This window comes from Thermobia domestica, chromosome 3, assembly GCF_964235325.1.
Source record: "Thermobia domestica chromosome 3, izTheDome1.hap1.1, whole genome shotgun sequence".
Taxonomy (NCBI): domain Eukaryota; kingdom Metazoa; phylum Arthropoda; class Insecta; order Zygentoma; family Lepismatidae; genus Thermobia; species Thermobia domestica.
Window position 1 is genome coordinate 115,674,084 of NC_137456.1, and position 17,643 is coordinate 115,691,726.

General features: G+C 34.8%; 1 protein-coding gene across 1 annotated transcript in view; it reads right to left on the bottom strand.

Moving 5' to 3' along the window:
* Positions 1-383: 383 nt before the first annotated feature.
* Positions 384-17,643, bottom strand: part of LOC145680674 (uncharacterized) — a 573,261-nt gene continuing 556,001 nt past the window's right edge. The window contains exon 4 of the mRNA XM_081751535.1: positions 384-1,326. Coding sequence (XP_081607661.1) covers positions 1,092-1,326 — 235 coding nt within the window. The 3' untranslated portion in view covers positions 384-1,091. The remainder of the gene's footprint in view (positions 1,327-17,643) is intronic.

The window sequence follows — 17,643 nt, forward strand, 5'->3', positions numbered from 1 at the left end:
TCAATGTTAAAACATACTCTACCCATGAACTTCTGCAGTGGTGGCAACAATACTCACAATTATATAGAGTCACTATTTAGTAGAAACTTAACAGGCTTATACTGTTATAAACTATATTACTATTAATAAAAAAATCAAATATGCATGTCGTGATACATATGAGCGTTCACTCATAAAAGGTTGGAAATCACTGGTCTAGAGTGCTATTTTCGTTTGTACAAAATAAACACTAGTATAAAAAAAAATAATTTCCTGCAGCGAAAGGAAAGGGGTTTAAGAAATTATTTTCTCATTGAGAATTTTACAGCATTTTGGAAAACAATGAAATGAGACTAAAACTGTAAACTATTACAAATTATTTATTTTGAATACTCACTTATGCTGATGGATTATTTTGACAATTTTCCGAATTATTGGTATCTATCAGTCCACGGATATATTATAGGGAACACATTTATATTACGCTGTCAATCTTAATGTCAAATTGTTTTTGTTCGTGATACGTTCGTAAAAAGTAAACCTTCACAAATAGCTGAAGATCTATTAGATTATATGTAAGATTTACTACAGGCTATTAGCCCTATTTTAGTACAAAGTTCTATAAGCACCGGCGTTTGGACCACAGACTTTCAGTTCAACACTTTACTGCTGGATTAATATCACTTATACTTGTTTTTTAACAGCCACTAGATTAGGTGAGGGAGACGACCCTACAATGTTTTTATTGACTGCATTATGTGCACTCCGGGACAGCCGTATTCTTCTGGGAGACATCTCTCCACATACGATCAACTGAGCGTAGAAAGTGAAAATCATATTCCAAAGTATGTTCATTTGTAGTCAAATGGCTTAGTCTTGATACACGTTGTGTTCAGTATAGCATGTCAGTTCGAGGAGAGTGACCCTAATCAACAAACCAGTTGCTTCCTTCCGCGCTCGGCACGCTACGTATCTAAACGGAGAAATTAAAGCTTAAAAAATATATGCACTCAAAAGCATAGGGTAATTACCTACCTTTTTGTAACCAATATAAAATCAGATTATTTATTGCTAAAAAGATTAATAGTAACTGTTTATTGGAATACAAATCGTTATTGAATTGGAAGATGAGTAATCCAATGTCTTTTGAGATTTCCTTTCTGTGTGAAACTCTTCTGACACACATTGCATTTAAATGGCCTTTGTCCTTTGTGAATGAGAAGATGCATTTTGAGACTTTGTGCTGTAGAAAAGTGTTTGAAGCACTGATCACATTGATGATTTCGTTTGCTAGAAAACCTTCTTCCATCTTCTGATGAATCCTCTGTAGATGAGGTTATTGTTGAACTGAAAGAAAAAAAAAGAATCGAACTGTTAATTTCAACAGTTACTTATATATCACCTGTATCATCACATTTGTTTATCATTCATAATTATCTATCACACAGAATACATAATTGAAATTATTCTTAATGAAATTATAACAGAAACAAAACCAGAAAAATACTTATTTCCCTTAAATTTTAAAGAAAAAGTTGACGGTGTTAATACCCAAAAGTTATATTCTATATGAATGTCTTACACTTTCGCTGGCGGTAACATAAGCATTCAGAGCAGAAAGCTACAGGCAAGGTGCACATTCTACAATTTTAGATGGGCATATCAGCAATCAAAATGTAAACAAAGGTGTAGGTCTAAGAAGAATCATGCACATTTTTCGTTAAAGAATTGCGAAAGTTAAGTCTTAAGAGTACAATCCAGGCACTCGGGATAACTTTGACCTTTGACCCTTAGGGCCGATGCAAACCAGTGTGTTGCTAAGTGTTAGGACCTGTACATGTTCTAAGACGCCTGTAACCTGAGAAACAGACGCTTGGGCACGCGTGAGAAAATTCTTGTGTGAAAATTTGACTGTTGCTAGGCATATAGCCATAAACGTGTGGATAGACTCTGCCCATCGTCGAAAGTCCGGCGGGAAGTTCCCATGGGAAGTGATTTGGTATCGTCTTCGTGGTCGGGCCTGTTGTTATGCTGACGGCGATGCTTGAGGGGTTATAGCATTTCATGACAATTTTTTTGACAGAAGTATTTAGTCACGTGATTGTGTGGACAACTATGTAAGTACCAAAGGCGCATGTGCTAGCCAGTCATCGGAATCGAACTCACGAACGTAGTAGAAAGGGAACGGAATTAAATGGATCTTAGGATACACACTAGTTCTATAGTCAACAACGATTTTTAAAAAAATAGGTAAAGTATTGCTTGGTTAGATTGGAATGTAGTGTCCCTTTTAGTACCGATGCTATAAGAGAGAGAGAGAGATGAATGTACAGTTTTAAGATGGAACTCGAATCACCACAATGCTTTCAAGTGTTCAATGCTCTCTCATCGAGAATCGAACCCGAAACCCATGTAAGTACCAAAGGCGCATGCGCTAGTCAGTGTAGTCCCCATCAGGATTCTGCCGCCTACAGTCGGACTATTTGTCCACACCGACCAGATGCCGCGTAGTGATGAGCGCAAGAGTCTTGGTCTTGCAGTTTTTGCAAGAGTCTTGCATGCAAGACCAAGACCAAGACCAAGACCAAGACCAGGTATCCCCATGCAAGACCAAGACCAAGACCAAGGGGTGCAAGACCAAGAACAAGACCAAGACTTTTGCGCAAGAGTCTTGCACAAGTACTGACACTACTTGGATTTTTTTATATAGAATGTAAAAAAGAAGGAGATGGATTTCTTGGCTTCAGTAAAAATGCTGTTGGAGTGAATGTGCCCCAGTAGTTTATGCAATCCGTGTGAGTCGATCTGTCCCTGTAGCATATAGCTACAGTATGTCGTCTTCTGAATTGATTGTTCGCGTTTTCTGTAGATATTGCTCGTTTCCAATGCACACAGGTGTCATCTTGCGTAATGTGAGCTTTTTTAGTGGACAAACCCTGTGTGCGTAGATTTTCTCGGTGTTTTTCTGTTTCCTCCTACTTTCTTCATTCCACCATTTCGTTCGTTTTTCATCATTACCATCTCCCTTAGCTTTGATGCATAATTGTGGAACGTTAAACTAGATACTTCATTTCATTTCAAAGCATATTAGTGGTGTTCTTCTTCCAAAACTAAAGAGAAATGTAGCATTGAACATCGGTAATACCGTACACCATAAGTGTCATCTACATGAGTATGGCCTTGGGTCCGAGACTCAAGCATCCGTTGGAAACTTTTAATGTGTGCTCATAAAATTAATATCGAAATAACATTTTAATGACATTGACAAAAACTTAATGCATGTGCCCGCAATTTGATTGGATGCTTGTACGTTGGCAAGTTTGGACGGATGCTTGTACCTCCTTAGGTATACGTCACATCGAGGATTGAGCGATATAATATTATACTACAACAATAAATCTATATTATAAAATTGAAAGTGACTATTTTTGTGACTACTAATCTCTTGAACCACCTGACCGATCTCTATCAAATTTTCAACATAGATGAAGTTTGGGCCTGGGAGGTTTTCATCATTTCACTTTGACGGTAAAACTTAGGGGATGGGTGAAGGAGGAGTTATAAAATAATAAATAAAACTTAATAACTCTTGAACCAAACGACCAATTTCGATCATTTTTTTTAAAACATAGATGAGGTTCAAGCCTGGAATGTTTTATATCAGTTCACTTTGACGGAGCAATGTAGGGGAGGAGGAGGAGGGGAGATATACAAAAATCAATATAAATAAAATAAAAGTGATAAGTTTGTGACTTAATAACTCTTGAACCGATCTCAATCAAACTTTTAACATGTATGAGGTTCGGTATAATATGTAATATATAAGAAAACTTAATAACTTTTGAAACACCCGATCGATCTTGATCAAAAGTTCAACATAGATGAAGTTCAGGCCTGGAACGATTTTTATAATTTTACTTTGATGGTGCAACGTAGGGGAGGGACAGGAGGGAGATACATGTAAAAAAATAAAAATATGTGACTCTCTTTGTAACTTCATCACTCTTGAACAAGCAGATCGATCACAATCAAATTTTCAACATAAGTGAGGTTCGGACTTTGGGTGTTTTTTGTCATATTACTTTGACTGTAGAACTTAGAGGAGGAGGAGGGGAAGTGAACAAAAATAAATGAAACTTAATAACTCTTGAATCACCCAACCGATCTCGATCACATTTTCAACATAGATGAGGTTCGGACCTCAGATTGGTTTTTGCTATATCACTTTGATAGTGTAGCTTAGGGGAGGGGGAGGGGAGAGATATTTAAAAATGATCGAAAATGGCCGATATTAGAGTGGAATCTATAGCTTAGGGGGTCGCTGAGATAAGCAGTGACACTTCCGATGCTGTTTAAATCCAAATTCAGCCCCGTAGCTTGGGGAGAAGGAAGGGAGAGAAATATAAAAATAATCGAAAGTGATCGATATTAGAGAGCGCTTTACTAATAGTAAAAAGTAACTGACTAACGAAATATATTATTATTATTATTATTATTATTATTATTATTATTATTATTATTATTATTATTATTTAGTTTAACCCAACGAAGTGGGTAATTGATGCTAGTAATCCATATTCACAAGTGAGACTTCAAATAACTTGGAGTATGATGCCGTTATTTTGTATTTCTAATACAGGTCGAAAGTATTCATATAAATTCAGTTTATACCAGACATAGACAGTTGAGTGATTTTCAGTTTTCATTAAAAGGTTTGATTATAATAATTATTATTTTTAATTTTCTCTCTTTTTGGTCAATATTGCTAAACACATCATCATCATCATCATAGCTATTCTGCCATTATTGGCAGGTTACTTGCTGCAACAGAGAAGGTTCGACGTTCGGTGGGCCTCAGCTAGTCTCTTCGTCTTGCCGTAGATTGCGAAACGTTGTGATTTAGGCATATCTTATAAGTAGTGAAGCGTGGGCATCCATTAAAGAAAATAAAGGTCATCACCTATGTTGTACATTATCATCATACTTACACAAAGTTAAACTATATTACATTTAGAAACATTCATTGTATCTCCGCTACTATTGGCGCATTGTAGAGTTTATTATCCCTTATATCCATAGTAAAATTTAGCTACGAAAAGATTGAGATTTCTTAAATGCAAGACTTGCAAGACTCTTGCATGCAAGACCAAGACCAAGACCAAGACTGGGTGTGCAAGACCAAGACCAAGACCAAGACCAAGGATTCTAGTGCAAGACCAAGACCAAGACTGGATGTGCAAGACCAAGACCAAGACCAAGACCACCCCGGTCTTGGTCTTGGTCTTGCATTTGCTCATCACTAATGCCGCGGCCGGATTGCCGGCGCCGGACGTCGGCGTCTTTCAGCGCGATTTTCGACCGCGACGAACAGTTGCCTTGCCGAGCAGTCGGCAAACAGCCGGAAATGAGCACTAAATGCGCCGACGCCGCCGTTGAAAAGAGGCCGGCATAAGGAGTCGGCAGAGGGTTTGAAAGAGGCCTTTCCGACTGTTTTGCCGACTCTGATCGTCGGCAACAGTCGGCAAAGGGTATTTTATTTTACGATTTTCGACCGCTTGCCGCTTCGGCAAAAGGTCGGCAACTTTAAACAAGTAGATCGTCGTGCCGCCGCGGACGGGTGCCGGCTGCCTCCGGCGGCAATCGCTCTTTCCGACCACGACTTCCTGATGGGGGTACTGGAGTTTATTGTAACTTTTCGGTACCGTGGATAAATTATGCAAAACTTCTTGCTTAAACGGGATTTGAATGATTATTCTAGTTTCATTCGAGGTTTGATACACCTAATGGGGATTAAACCCACGAACAAATGCGCGCCTTTGACCTGATAAACTCAAAAGAGTATACGCTAGGATCCATTCTGGCATTTATATGATTGAAATGAAGAAAACTCATTCAGGATTATAGCTTTGGTATTGAAGTAAGATAATAATACGTAAGAAATGTGGTACGAGAGATAGATTTACAGTTTAAGATGGAACCCTAACCATTACAATGCCTTCAAATATTCAATGATCTCCCCCCTCTTTTTTGAAGTGACGCCCAATTTATATAAGGGTGTCCACATAATTTGGAGAAAAGATCTCTGACGTTTCCCTGACTTTCCATGACGAAAGTTCCAGATTTCTCTGACCGCTGAATAACTTAAAAATATAGAAAAAATAAAGAAACTCCAGCCTCCACATTCCCCATAGTTGGCATTGTTCTCTTCCGCTTCTGTTTCTTTTTTTTTTTTTTTTAATTTTCTTTCCAAAGGAATGTAAATTTACAAACATATGCATTAGGCCGATATTGATTAGGCCTACATATTACACAATATGTAAAGTTACAAACGAAAATGAAAAAAATACACATTATAATACCAATTACACAACATTATAATATTGCCTATAGTAATAAACAGTTCATAAATGATTTTACTGATTATTTTTTTTAAACACACACACACACACACACACACACACACATATATATATATATATTATGTAACACATACTTTTGCTGGTGCAGTCGTTAAATGCAACCCATTTAGAAATTTGTTTTCATCCTTTCTCGCATAGTTTTCTTCTCATTGATCTGAATATCCTTGTTGTATCCGCAGTTTAATTTTCTTTTCTTCTTCCTCCAGCTCCTTTAGTTGTTGCTGAATCTTCCGTTTCTCTCTTCTCTTCTCGTCTCCAGCATTTATTTCTCTTTTCTTTTCCAAATACACCTGATATTGTCTCATTGTACTTCTCACTAAATTTATCATACCTCTTGTAATTATTAATCCTGATGATCCACCTATTCTCATCACAGAATCTGTTGAGCCACCAGATATTCTTCTTGTATGTTGTCAACAATGAGAATTTTATTTATTGTGGAACCACCTTCAAAAAATTCGTTCCGTGAAAGAAGATAAAACACAATTTCATAACTGACCATAAGTCAACGAAGTTCTTCCCATTAAGTAAAAAACTCATCAAATCCAATATCATCTCTATCATTGGCTATGAATTCATTCGAGTGTTCCTCCGTGCTCGTGGGTTTTCACGGGGTTCTCCCGTTTCCTACCACTTTCTTCATTCCACCGTTTCATTCATTTCTCATCATCACCATCTCTTTTAGCCTAACCGGCATAACCGTAGGACGTAAAACTGACAGATTTCATTTCATTTCATTTCATTCGAGTGATCCTTAAATTTTTCAGTCTGAGCTTTCACTGTGAGATGGAGATACTATTTCTTCGCGTTCTCAGCCACTTGTCCAGATATCCTCTTGACGCCATGCAATTCTTCTAGAACAGCGTCTATCATTTTGAGCAAATATGCCAGGATGCAGTTAGATATGTGTTTTTTTTGCAGAAAATTAGTTTCAACAACTATATCAGAGAACACTGCCTCCTTCAATATCATCATTGAGAACACTACATTTTGCATCCAGTAACAGTAAAGAAATCAACCCTATTTCATAAATTCAGTAATTGAGCAATGGACCTAAATAGATTTTTCCCTGACTTTCCTTACTAATCTGTCATTTCCCTGACTTCAATTGATACATTTTTACTTCCCTGACCTCTCCCTACTTTCACTTATTTTCCAGTTTATTTTCCTGGTAAAGGTTTTGTATGTATTACTGTTTCATAGAAAAAAATGGTGCCATATGATATTTGCCGTTGCGTGAGTACGTATTGGATATTTGTCTTCCCGTGGAGTTAAGAAAGCTACAAGAATTGCGTTTTAATTGCAATTCAAAGCAATTAATATTGTAATTGCATATTTCTTTAAATGTGATAGCATATGCTTGCAGAACTTACACTGTATTTCATTTTCTAACAGTAAAAGCATCCATTTAATGGCATGTGTGGAATTAAAAGTATAAGTTGTTCATTAATTACCAGTTTCAATATAACTTTGCAAAACAAGTGTCATTATTCATTACTATTATTCATTATTCATTCATTATTATCCCTTCTATTTATTTGTTTTGCAAATTTATTAAATAATCTGATCACACAATTTTCCAGACAGAATTTTTAGATGTTCATGAGCAAGAACTCAAATCTCTTCTTACGCTTTCGTTGTTTAAGAGTATAAAGCGCTAGTACTTACCGGTATTGCTATTATAAATTTACTTAATAAAATAGAAATACGATATACGTTATTTTAAGTGAAAAAATATTGTATCCTATTAGTTATACAACCTTTCATTAAACAGTGTTAGAATCAACCAGAAAATCTAACATTGATATACAATTGTTAAGATCATGTCTTGCCCCCCACTTTTAACGTCCAACCGCCGCCACTGCACTAACTAGAATAATAATGGAGTTTATTATCACTTTCCGAGAGATGAATTTACAATTTAAGATGGAACCCGAACCATCATAATGCTTTCAAATTTTCAATGCTCTCTCACCGAGACTTGCACCTGGACCACATGTAGAGCGACAGCGAGAGAGAGAGAGAGTGTGTTCTGAAAATGCACGTACATGTTGTTCACTTAATGTGAACAGGGAACGAACGAAGTTATACGTCCTGTTGTTGTTGTTTAACAGAATGAAATACGTATAAAGCCCCGTAGCGTTATTCAATAGATGTAATGTACGACAAAGATTTTAAAAAATCTATTAGATAAGCTTCATACGTCATCACTGGAACCATTTATAAAGATGTGTGATTTAGAGAATGGCGTACCACTTCGTATTGTAAACTGTGAGATAATTACAACGATATATATGGAGGGAAGGCTTCTGTGACCATTGAAGGAGGCGAAAAAGTGATTTTACCAGGACGCTGTACTGAAAATTAGAAGCAGATAATAGTGAATCATTATTGTATTAGCAAAGTGGAAATGTATGTTTAACATATAAAGGAATGAAGATTAATTTCTCTGGACGTAATGAAGATTAATTTCTCTGGATGCCGATTTTGGGATTTCGGTTTTTCTAGAAACCGGTGTCCGGTTTTTATAAGACGTTTTGGCCCATCCCTAACAAAAATATTTATTTAGTAACGGTCACACAATATTTCTGAAATTATTTTCTTTTCCTTCTTCTATCGTAAGCCTAATCTCCCTTCTTTTTTTATTTTACTTTCTCTATTTTCTTTCTTCTACCGTACTCCTAATCAATACGTTCTTTTTAAATATTTTTCAAAACTAAAGAAATGCCTTGTAAAAAGTAATTATTTATGTACAACGATGACTAAATCTGTTGTTACAGTTTGCTCACAAAATAATTTACATTACCTGGAATCCAAAATTGATGAGCAAGCGTCAACGAGTTTCAAGGAAGCAGATAGCGCGTAGCATTGTGATGGAAGATTTCATTATTTATTTTATGTGTGGGAGAAATTCCGTTCAGAGCAGATAACAGAGGATATGCAAACGATGAGTTTGTGTAACTGTCCCCGATCCTACTCAAGATACACAACCTACTCACAGCGACTTATCTTGTAAGTCTGATGAAGGATACCAATCAAAATTCAATGCGTCTCCTTCAACAGTCACAGCCTCTCAGACTGTCAGCACCAGTTCGACATGCCATAGCCAATGCAGGTCCACAGTAAATTCTAAATGGGAAAACTATGTGTCTAGTCCATTCAAAAGAAATTTGTTGTGGCCCAAAAAAGACTCCAGGGAAAACACAAAATTCAAAAAAAGGAATCTTCGATTTCCTGCTGTAGAAAGTTCAAACCAGCACAGTGACTTATGTAAAACACGAGATGAAGCTAAATCGAAGTCTAAGAATTGAAACAGTTCACGTGAGGCAAAAGCAACTTGTAAAATTAATACGAAAATAAATATCGAGGGACGTGAGTGTCAAAAGAGTAATTTATATCTCAGCACGTCCACGCCGGAAATATGTCGAGATGGGTGGAGTGTACTAAATGTAAAAAGTGTTTTCATGTTAGTTGTCTTTCCAGGAAACATTGTGAGGATTTTGGATTTTTCTTTCTTCATAAAATGGTTGAATCCGATTCTGACAACGGACAAGAAACTTTTTGTGTGAGACAAAATATCCTAAATAAAAACTGATGTGATCTCTGTTCAGACGATATAGAATAAGGTTGCTTCCTATCGTATGTTTGGCATAAAGGGTCTTCCAAACAGTGAAAATAAACTAGGTTCTATAGCGAATTTTACAGTTTTTCGGTAATAACTTCAAATAATCGAAAAGCAGAAAGGCAGTGCACTAAGCATTACTATTTTGCATTTTATCATGACTTACCTATCTGCTATTGCCGTACAGATATTTATACACTCGCGAATAAATGCCAAAGAGCTCCAAACCGATAGCAGATAGGGAGATACGACAACGATATCACATACAAAATAATAAGTATGCTAAATTGCTTAATGATACAAATGTGTGATGTATTCAGAAATTACGTTAAAAAGTATAAGCAAACATATAAGAAAGTTATTAAGACAGCAAAGCTAATGCATAATTCGAAAATGATTAATAATTCTAGAAATAAAATTAAAACTATGTGGAATATTATTCACTAGTCGGTACATTCAAAGAAAGATGATATTGCTAATTTGAATCACTTCATTTTTGACAAGAATTAAACCCTGCAGAAATTGCAAATAAATTTAATAATTATTTTATAACTTGTCAGGTAGCTCTTGGTGCTCTATTCCACCAAGCTGGTACAAGTGGCTCTTCAAATATGTCTTCTTATCCAAAATGTATTTTTGTTACCCCAGTAACTATTGATAAAATATTAGCAATTATAAGAAAGATGAGAAATAGCAGTTCTGCAGGTCTGGATGAAGTACCATCTACTGTTATAAAACAATCTGCTTCGATAATTGCTCCCCACCTGACTCATCTAATAAATCTTTCCCTTCAATCAGGCATTCTCCCACAACGGTTAAAGGTGGCTAAAGTGATTCCCTTGTTCAAAAATGGCAGTCGTTACAATATTAAGAATTATCGCCCTATCTCAGTTTTGTCTGTATTTTCAAAATTTTTTGAGACGGTAATGTCAAATAGGATAAGGAATTACTTACATTCCAATAATCTAATATCATTATCACAACATGGGTTTTTAACTGGGAAAATGATTCTGCTATTTTCGATTTTCTAAGTACTGTTATGCATGCGATAAATAATAAAAGAAGGGCAATTGGACTCTTTGTTGATCTTATTAAAGCATTTGACACTGTATCATCATCTCTTACTTTAAAAAATGCTTTTATGGTATAAGAGGAACTGCCAATAAATGGATCGAGTCTTACTTGAAGGACAGGTATCAGATAATGGCAAAAATGCATAAGTTTAGTGGTTATAAAGGTATAATACTAACTGGTATACCTCAAGGATCAGTGCTTGGTCCATTGCTCTTTCTTATTTACATTAGTGATTTGACACATTTAAGTTATGAATGTGTAAGTTTACAAAAGTCATAGTTATGTATGTATTACTCTAACTTTTTATAGTAAATATGTAATTATTTTGTAATTTTGACAACTGTATGCGTACTCGAGAATACTCTCATTTGTATGCAAAACAGGAAAATAAATAAATAAATAAAATTCTATACTGCACCACGTTTTCAGTTCTCGAATTATTTTGTTTGTTTCGAAGATATTACAGAAAAAACTGTAAAATTAGTGGTAGTTTAATTTCGTTGTATGGAAGACCCTTAAAATATGATTTTCTGCCAGATTGGATCTTTATGTATGAAGTAAAGGTACATAAGCATAGCTTCATTATATGTTTTCATATTTTTCTTTTATAAATGTAACACTTTATTTAAAATGTAATCATATTGTAGTTTCCTTTTATATGTTTATGCAATTCTTTATTTTCACTGAATATTGTAGCTAATTAAATATTACTTAGTTACAATATTACTTTGATAACATCAGAGTAGTGATCATTTCAATGTAAATTTAATTTTACCAAGAAAATATAATACGAATAAACACAGTAAGCTGTAATAAGTGTCACCTAAAATGTGTGACCACTACTGAATATAAAAGTGACCACAACTAGAAAAAATTGACCAGTATTAGCAAAACTGCTCTTACCAATGTAAAATTGGCATATTTTCTTACTGCTACATTGAAAGAGAACAAACTCCTTTAGCTGAATAAAAACCAGCACCATAACATTAAAGCACAAGGGACAAAAAATATCAAAATTTCCTTAAAGATGTCCACTACCGGCCCAGTCACCCTAGAGAATATGCCATCAATCATTAAGCAGCGAATGTGGTTCCAACACGACGGCACATCTGCACCTTTTGAAGTGAATGTCAGAAACTTCCAAAATATAAATATTCACAGAGTGTTGGATTGGTAGGGGATACGCTTGTGCCTTGGCACCCACGCTTAACTGACATAACTTAGTTGAATTTATTTCTGTGGGATAAGATGAAACATCTGTCGTAACATGCAACCTCATTCCGATCTCATTTCAGCTATATGGTGATCTCAGAAATGCCAGGCTTATTTAACTGTACCAATCATATGAGATTCGTCGATGTCATCGGTATAACGAGACCAATGGCGGACAGTTTCAACACAATCCCTGAGCAACGTAGTTTACTCTTAGGGATGAGTTTCTTCTCAGATTACTTTATTAAAAACGAAATGGGATTATGAGTATATTTAAGAGATAAATATTTCTTATTTTTCTCATAACGTTGCATAAATAACTTCTATGAGAATATACACAAGTAGTAGGTTTCTTCTGACAATTTTATCAAATACCACTTGTATGATTTTGTTATTTTATAAACATATATTTTATTAATAACCTTAACATATAGCATAAGTTATTTCTTACTTCTTGCAGAAGTATCTGTAGTTTTCTTTCGGTGACGTTTTCTAAAAATGACAGAATTTTGTTTGTATTTCACAAGAAATTGTTTCATTAATAAGTCCGTCAGAACATAATTTAGTTTAAGGAATTGGAGCATAAAAGTTTAGTGCTGTGAACTTTACCTTTTATTTTGTTTCAAACAGAGTTCTTTCTCGCAAGTTTCACTTAAGTTTTATTAGGATCTGATGACAGTCCTTGGAATTAGACAATGGCACTCCTTAATAGTTGATGGTGTTAATACCCTATGTTTGACCATTCCACAATGTGTAGACCAATTTTATATTCTTCAAGCGTCTAAGGCAAAGTCCATTTTGTTATTAGCTTCGTGGAGTGGTCACAATTCATCAACATTGAACCTATTTTAAGAACAAAGGAGTAACTCATTATAGAAACCATTTCTGCAGGAGCAACTGGTATTATTCAGCCTCTTGATGTGTTCTTCTGTAGGTCGTGGAACATTTTTCTGACACTGTTCTTCTCTACAACTATAACATAAATTAACATTTCGGTAACAATATAATTAAGATCCCATCACTAATTCATAATCAGTTTTCTTCTCTCAGATTTGCTAATCTTATTTTATATGCGTGGTATAAAAGCCGTTATTTGAAAGAAAAACCACCTGTGTTCAGGCCCGTATCCAAGGGGAGGCAAGAGGGGGCCGGGCCCCCTAGATTTTTCTTGCCCCCCTAAAATTTTCATGAAAGGCTTGCAAAAAACTCGATTAATTCTATGTGTAAACACTAAGAACAAAATGCAATATAAAAGAGATTATTCCAAGAATTTTTCCATTTTAACTATTTGATGAACACTTCTAAACATATTTTAAAGGTGTTAAAGTAAAGCAAAATCCAATATATTTACTGTTAGCAAAATCCAATATACCTTTAGAGTATATAGGTAGCCCACAGCGTATAGAATATATTCGTAAGCTGACATCATCATCTGCTGCTGCTGATCCAAAACAGGAAGAAGAAGAAGAAGATGAAGAGGAGCCACCACGTAAACGTAAAGTTGTCAACAGATGGTGTGATTATAAAATATGAAGAAGCTGGCCGATATTTATTATAACCCTTCACACCCTGCCTCGTTTTCAACTGCTACGACATTATGGAGAGCTGTGAAGAAATCAATTCCTTTAAACAAGGTGCAACAGTGGGTAAAAGAACAGCCGGCTTATACTCTGCATAAGCCAGTACGTAAAATGTTTTCCACGTAATCCCTATTTAGTGTTCAACATTGACGATCAGTGGCAGGCTGATTTAAACGATATGCAAAGTCTGCAGAAGTATAATGATGGTTACAGGTATATTTTAACAGTGATTGATTTGTTTAGTCGTTATGCATGGGCTGTGCCTGTACGTACAAAAACTGGTGAAAACATTATAAAAGCATTTAAGCAAATATTTGCATCTTCCCGTCGTAGACCCTTACGTCTACAAACAGATAAAGGTACAGAGTTTGTTAATAAACCATTTCAGTTATACTTAAAAAAGCAAAATATTAATTCTTCACAACACAAAACTCCGATATTAAGGCAAGTGTAGTGGAACATTTTAATCGAACTCTTAAAGAACGAATGGAGGAAATATTTTACAGCAAAGAAGACTTACCGATACATAGATGTGCTATCGAAACTTGTTCAGGCATATAATTCTAGACCACATAGAGCTCATCAATTACCACCCGCCAGTGTGAACCAAGACACTTTTCAACAAGTTTGGAATAAATTAATAAATCCGATGCCACATACTAACATTGCAAAATATTAAAAAGGTGATACTGTACGCATTACTAAAGCAAAACGGCATTTTGAAAAAGGGTACAAAGAAAAGTGGACTGTAGAAATATTTAAAATAAAACAGGTGATACATAAGGAAAAGAAAGTGGTTTATGTGTTGGAGGACTTAAATGGTGAAGTAATTGATGGTACATTTTACGAAGAGAAATTACAAGGAGTGCCTCTGCCTAAAGTTTATGAAATAGACGAAATTTTAGAAGTTAAAGGTAAACGTGTACTTGTTCGTTGGCGGGGATACCCCCTTTAATTTATGGATTCCTGTGTCACATTTAAAAAACGTTTAGCCACAATACAATATTATAAATTAATGTTATATTTGTGAATATAGGAAAAAAATAATAATGAATGATCCATACTTTAAATACTATATGCATCAAGCAGGAGGTGGTTATAACGTGTATAGGGGTGCACCATATCAAGAAGGCTATGGTATTGGAAGTTTTTTAGGTGGTTTATTTCGAAGTGCATTTCCATTAATTAAACAAGATGCAAAAACAATGGTAAAGAATTGTTACGTACAGGAATTAATGTAGCTGGAGATGTATTAGGTGATAATAGACCTATTGACGAAGCTTTAACATCACGTTGGAAAGAAGCTAAAAATAATTTAAAAACTAAAGCTCAAAATAAAATAAATCAAGTATTGGAAGGATCTGGAAGAAAAAGAAAAAAAGTTCATTTTGTACTGACTGGTGGTAAAAAAAAGGAAGAGGGAGAGTGATATTTTTGATTAATATGGAACAGAGTACTAGCTTTTATCTTACATTACCGAGTAACAGTTCTATGGAGTATTTTCCACAAAATACTTTGTCATGTTATACTACCAAATTATATCATCCATTGGTGCTAGAGAAAGGTGAGTGGGAGACAGCAGTTGTTGAAGTACATTATACAAATTCATTTCAGAATGTTTCCAAATATACAAATAATATTTATTACCGTCTCATGAATACAAAAAGCTGGAACAACTAAAATCTTACCGGGACACTATTATAATGTTGATGATATTCTATCTCAAATTAACCATAAAAGTGTATTTTAAATTTACAATTAAAAGTTAAAGCATCAGTAAAACGAATTGAAGTCAGTAGAGTAATAAAAGATCAAGAAGTGCATATAGAAGTACGTCTATCTCCTGAACTAGCCAGAATACTAGGCTTTGATCATATACAACAAGAAGATATTGCAGTTGTGCATCATGCTCGTTATCCACCTGATTTACAAAAATCGCTACCTACATTTATCTATATTTACAGTCATATTGTAGAACCACAAATGGTAGGTGACACAATAGCTCCATTGTTGCGTATTATAAATACAAATAGTACAGAGTATGGTATTAATAATGTACATATTTTTGACAATCCTCATTATGTCCCCGTGCAACGTAAACAATTTGATCAAATTATTATTGATTTAAGAGATAGTACAGGTAATCCACTTCCTTTCCAACATGGCAGTGTATGTGTAAAATTACATTTTCGCAAACGTAATACGGTATTGTAAATTTTACCATGTGTGAATATTTATAGTAAGAAAAAGAGAAAAATGCAGTGTGAGTGTATGAAATCAGAATTAGATATTTGCTGGTTTACCCACTCAAACTAGTATTATAGGTAATAAAATAGTTCCATATAAGCCTGTGGCTTCAATATCTGATAATGCACTAATAGAATTTGTTGTCCCCGGTCATGGGGATGACTATATGGACTTACCGCACACAATGTTATATATTAAAGGTAAAATTACTAAATCAGATGATTCTAATTTAACTTCTGCCGATAAGAAAATTGGTCCTGTGAATGATTTTCTCAATGCAATGTTCAGTGAAGTGCAATTACGTTTAAATAATCAACTTATTTCCTACTCTTCACATACATATCCATATCGATCGTATATTGAAAAACTTCTAAATTATAATGCTAATGCTAAATCAACGCATCTTCAAACATCAATGTGGTTTAAAGATACTGCAGGACATATGGACAGTGTAATGTAGGATTTAAACAACGTTTTCTTCTCACTACTTTAAGTCAGTCATTTGAATTATTGGGTTATATTCATACTGATATATTTCATCAGGAGAAATTTTACTGAATGGTGTACAACTGAGTATTAAACTAATTCCAGCTAAACCTACATTTTGTCTAATGGGTGACGCAGATGCTAATGGAAAAGTTGTAATTACAGATGCAACATTGCTTGTAAAAAAGGTTGATGTATCACCAGCCGTTAAAATAGCACAAAATAAAGTATTACAAAATCCTAAATTTAGAATAAAATATCCTATAACAAAAGTGCAGGTGAAGACAGAAACTCTGCCACAAGGAATTATGGATAGTACACTTCCAGATCTGTTTTCAGGCATAGTGCCTAAACGTATTATTATTGGGTTTGTTACTAATACTGCTTTCAATGGTACTTATCAAACAAATCCGTTCAATTTTCAACATTATAGTATGTCATTTTTTACATTGTATGTTGATGGAACGCATGTACCATCCAAACCACTACAACCTGATTTTGATAATAAGCTATATATACAGGCATATTCCACGTTATTTACAGGTTCAGGTATTTATTATTCTAATCAAGGTAATGATATTTCACTTGCCGAATATCCTAATGGTTATACTCTACTGGTGTTTGATTTAACTCCCGATTCTAGCGCAAGTGCTGCATTTCATACTAGTCCACAACGGCAAGGAAGTGTACGTTTAGAGGTTCGTTTTAAAGAAGCACTGCCATCTTCTGTAACAACAAATATTTATGGTGAATTCTCTTCAGAATTAGAAATTAGTTTCCAGAGAAAAATATATATTAATTAATTTTAAAAATGTTAAATACAATTGAACTTTATGAGGCACTACAACAAAATTTACCTAAAGATCATTTTATTGGTGTGTATGCTGCAGATGAGCTACCGCTGTTTATTCATACATTTCCAGCTGTCATAATTATAAACACTGATTCTAGTGATAAGCCTAGTGAACATTGGGTTGCTGTTTATATATCTAATATGTGTGTGGGAGAGTATTTCGATAGCTAT